Genomic DNA, 4,958 nt, shown 5'->3' with positions numbered 1-4,958 from the left:
TATGGTATAAATTAAAATAAACATTATCCGGAAACAGCTGTAAAATTCTTAGATATTAATGTTTATTGTCTTTCTTTGAAATATGATTTGAATATAATTTAATTTTTTTAAATATATATACTTAATTCTTTTTAATTTTATGATGGCATACATAAGGAAAGTGCTGCAAAGAAGGTGAGTTCTCTATACCGTGCTACAAAGTTACTTACACCTGAAATTATCCTGTAACTCTACAAAGCCACCATTTGCCCATGTATGGAATACTGCTTTCACATTTAGGCTGGTGCATCTGCTACTAGTCTCTCGCTCCGGCACAGGTCAAAAAGAGATTCGCCAATTCGAACTGTCATCTAAGTTTCAGCCTCTGTCCCATCGACGAAATGTTGCATCCCTGTGCCTGATTTACAAGTATTTCAATGGTGAATGCTCTGACGAACTGCAAGCCCTTGTACTATCTCGACGAAAATACCCCTGACAAACCCGACAAGCAACTAAGTCCCACGCCAACACAGTTGAGATCCCTAAATGTAAGAAACCCTTCTACTCTAATAGATTCTTCCCCAGAACTGCAGAACCTTTGAATTCTCTTCCAGTTTCCTGCTTCCCCAACTGTATTGACATGCAGAAATTCAAGTGTAATGTGAACAGACATCTTGCTGCTAAACTTCCTATATAGTAACCCTGTAACTTAGGTCCCTGATAGTAGCCTCCTACATCAAAGTAGCAATGTGCTTTGTTTAGAGTGAAAATGTAATAAAAAAAGGAACTGTTATAAATTTTTCAAGCTGGTGATAACTCTAAATAGGTCTCTGAAGTATCTACTATATTTAAAAATTAAATGTGTGTATATATATATATACGCGCATACATAAATATATGGCATTATCTAATATATATGCACATGTGTGTGTTAATATTTATCGAAAACAGTACTGTATATACATACCGACGTCTTGGAATATATATATATATATATATATATATATATATATATATATGTATACACCCTATAAGAAATACATTTACAATCATTTATCAGACAATAGAAGAAACATTACACTTAGAAAAAAAAACGTAAATAAATATATACAAAGATTATATATATATATATATATATATATATATATATATATATATATATATAATCATGACATGATATGTATATGTGTATGCAGGGTCCGCCATAAGCAACTAAATATTTTTTTTTTTTTGTAAATTTGTTGACATTTAAATTTTTTTTTATTTCATGCATCATTCGAAAACAGGAATCTTATATTTTTATTAGATACAAACATTTTCATGTAAATTCTATTTGAAATATAAATTTTGTCCTGCGAGCAACATTTTTGATGTGCACTTAAGTAGCTCTCTCGTCGGCGAAATTTGAACCCCGATCGACTTTTACTGGGTCTACTTAGCCGGGTCTCGCGGAATGATCGAGCTGCCATCGCTGCCAAATTTTGCTATTCGATTCATAAAAGATTAGCAAAGTTCATTGAGCGCCATGAACAGCACACTAAGTTTTAATTATTCTCCTATATTATATTTAAAAACTTAAGAGTATCATTTTTTTAGTTTCTATATTGCAGTTGCACATTTTTTTCATGTTATATTTATTATATTGAAATAAAGATATATCGCTACCTATGGCGGATGCTATTTATATATACATATATATTAAAAGATTTTAAAAATTTTCGATTTGTCAATGCATTTAAAGAATAATATATATATATACGTTGATATATGTAGTGGGAATAGATTTTGACAGGGGGAGGAATTGACCAGAGTGCTCAGTTTTCGAAGACAGAATCAGATTTATTTCATTTTGACATAAAAAAAAGAAAACAGTTACTTAATCCGAGTTTAACGATCGCCATTCGTATTGTATGGGCAAATAGGAAATTTACATTGGAATATTTTTTATCTAAAATCTCAGAAAATCTATTAACGTTTCCTGACTCGTTATAATAGCGATCAGTAGAATCGGGGGTATCACAACTTGCAATGGATCTTAGAGTACATAGGCAGTTTTTCTTTTTTGTATCCAACTTTACACGTATATATATATATATATATATATATATATAGATATATATATATATATATATATATAATTGTTGGTGGAAAGAAATCCAACAGATTGCTCAATCATTAAATTGCAATTTTTCAAACATTGAAATTTAGAATGAGAACCAAATATTTATTTATATATTGTGTTAGAAAAGATCCCATCAAAACACCATAATTCCGTCAATCTTAAAGCAATCCCCATAGTCTGACTTATGATAATCGGCGATTAAAAAAAACTCACTGAATTGAAATCAATGATATCACGTAGGTTCGATTTGATTTCTGTAACACACACTTGGACACACATATGTATATGTGAGTGTATGTGTTTATATAGTCTTGGGAATGTTTCCACCTTTATAATTATAAGTCAAACCCATACGCGATATTAGAGGAATAATAGGCACTTAAAAGAGTGAGACTCGAGAGACCGCTACGATACTCCAGTGCATCTCACTCAATGTCATGTTTATTATAATGTCGGCCCGCAACCTCTAAGTCTTGACGAAGAAAACAAAATGTTTCTCTTGTTTGGGAGTAAGTCTAAGTTTGTAATACACATTTTCCATGCATGATTTCGAGTCTGCGTTATAAATCTCTTTTGCTACACTCTATATTGTTACACACCATTTATATCACGCGAGAGAACACTATGTCCATAGCAAAACAATTGCGTCGATTTGTGCATGGTGTTTCAACTAAAAAATGAAGAATCGTGTAAATATTTTTTTTTTGCATTTGTTCGAAGTTGTTACTAAAATTAAACCCTCAGAAAAGTTGGTAGAAACGAATTCTTCCAATTAACTAAGATGTTTTGATTTTCTGTGTATGCATAAAGATTGTACAGAAGTTTAGATGGTTTAATGATACTAGGGTTTTAGCGATTGAAACAGAATTAAATTTTCTTTAAATTAATTAAGAAATAAATATTACGCATTTATAGAATTCTATATTTATAGAGTGCTCTTTTGGATTTTCCTCACCTCAATAGAATCAACTTATATATATATATATATATATATATATATATATATATATATATATATATATATATATATATATATATATATAATGATTGTGTCTTTATAAACTTTCACTAACTGTTAATTTTTTTTATATAAATATGAGTCACTTCAAATGTTTAGTTTCTTTTAATGCATTAACCAGCAAAATTTATTGTATATTTTGCCAACCTCTTTCCTCTGATTAGAAGAATTGCATTTTTCGAAACTCCGCGGAATGTCTGTCAAGTTTATTGTACTTCCTGTCGAATAGTTAAAAATTCTGTACACCTTTTAATGTCTCTTTGAAAATTTGAATTTATTTTCAACAATAAGATTCCGCATTTTGCTAATTCCTACCCTCTGATGAGAAGGAAATAACTGAAATATGTTTAGCAAATGTCAAAGAATGTCAGTATGAATGCAAGATCTTTACACCTATTAAACAGTTCTTTATTATTGAGCAGTTTCTCATGAAAAGAATAAGCATCCTCTGGAATTGTACACTGTGAATTTACTAAACATCACCGAAAGCAACGGCAGATTACTTGTAGTTTCCTGCCATTCTCTAGAGCTGTAGGATATGTTGAGCACCTAATGAACAATATGGCAGCAAATACAAATCATTTTGACCCCTCTCTCATATAAACATATATATATATAGAGAGAGAGGGAGAAGGATAGGGAGAAGGTGAAAGAGTGAGAGAAATTATATAACTGTTTGAGGGTTTTTTCACGGTCTCTGAAATCACTGTGGCTTTTTCTTCTATAATTGCGCATGCTGACTATTTTCCGACATTACATGTACAATATATATATATATATATATATATATATATATATATATATATATATATATATATATATATATATATATACCGCAGTAAGCTTATTCACTAAGTATAGTCCAGGGAATCTTTACTGCTTTGCTTTAAAAGGACTTAATAATAAATAGTATTGCATATTTATTTGGTATAACACTTGATTTATACAAACACTTTTAGAAACACATTTAAAATAAAAATACATTTCAATTCCAGTTTAAAACTAATTAGACATCTCCAGCTCACTACATAGTTTACAAGTTAAAAAATAAAGAGCTATTCTCTCACGAAAAAATACAAAATTGATAGATTTTGATGGTGGGCCTTGTAATTCTAAACTTTATCGAAATGAATAACGCGCCTAACTACATGTTACTTTTATTTTTGTATCAAGAACGATCAGATGTTTACAACGAGGACTAAAACCAGTTTGCGAATGTGTAGCAATTAATGTGTGTATAGATAAAAAGCTGAATATAAAATAAATAAACACGCGCGTGCGCATATGTGTGTGTGTGTGTGTGTGTGTGTGTGTGTGTGTGTGACTGACTAGAGGATTTAATATAATAGTTAGGGTCACCAGGAATCGGCCAGGATATCAGAGTAAATCAGCCGAGCTATACCAAAACCCACAAAATTTATTTGATTCTCCCTTGCTAAATACTCAGATTTATAAAAGTGTAGATCAAGATTAAATATAAAATGAAAGAAAAATGTAGCACTCTCCCCTATATCTCAGTGTCATTGTCAAATTAAAGATAGCCCTGGAATCTCTCGGGTATGGTTGATCCATTTATTATATTTATATATATTCTCTTTGAGAACATTTATATATATATAATTGATATATATATATTATTCCATTATATATGTATTATTCTTATATATATATATATATATATATATATATATATATATTCTTTTTTAAACATGTATACATGTTATTTTTTACATAGTCCATCTTTTTTTCTATGCATGAATATCTTGAATCTGCGTTCCCATTACGTCCATGCTCCCCCCACCGTGCAAAGGGGGGCTTTGCGCCGACTGTAGGGGCATC

At 30.4% G+C, this 4,958-nt stretch overlaps 1 protein-coding gene across 2 annotated transcripts in view; it reads right to left on the bottom strand.

Moving 5' to 3' along the window:
• Nucleotides 1-4,778: 4,778 nt before the first annotated feature.
• LOC145265348 (homeobox protein Meis1-like) overlaps nt 4,779-4,958 on the bottom strand; it is a 100,999-nt gene continuing 100,819 nt past the window's right edge. For both annotated transcript variants that reach the window (XM_080121113.1, XM_080121114.1), the window contains one exon: nt 4,779-4,958. This exon is cut by the window's right edge and continues 265 nt beyond it. In XM_080121113.1, the coding sequence (XP_079977239.1) occupies nt 4,868-4,958 (91 nt within the window). In that variant the 3' untranslated portion in view covers nt 4,779-4,867.

Source organism: Euprymna scolopes, chromosome 40 (genome assembly GCF_053919585.1).
Source record: "Euprymna scolopes isolate OS-2025 chromosome 40, ASM5391958v1, whole genome shotgun sequence".
Taxonomy (NCBI): Eukaryota; Metazoa; Mollusca; class Cephalopoda; order Sepiida; family Sepiolidae; genus Euprymna; species Euprymna scolopes.
Note: the sequence above shows the minus strand (reverse complement) of the source record. Positions and strands in the feature narration are given on the sequence as shown.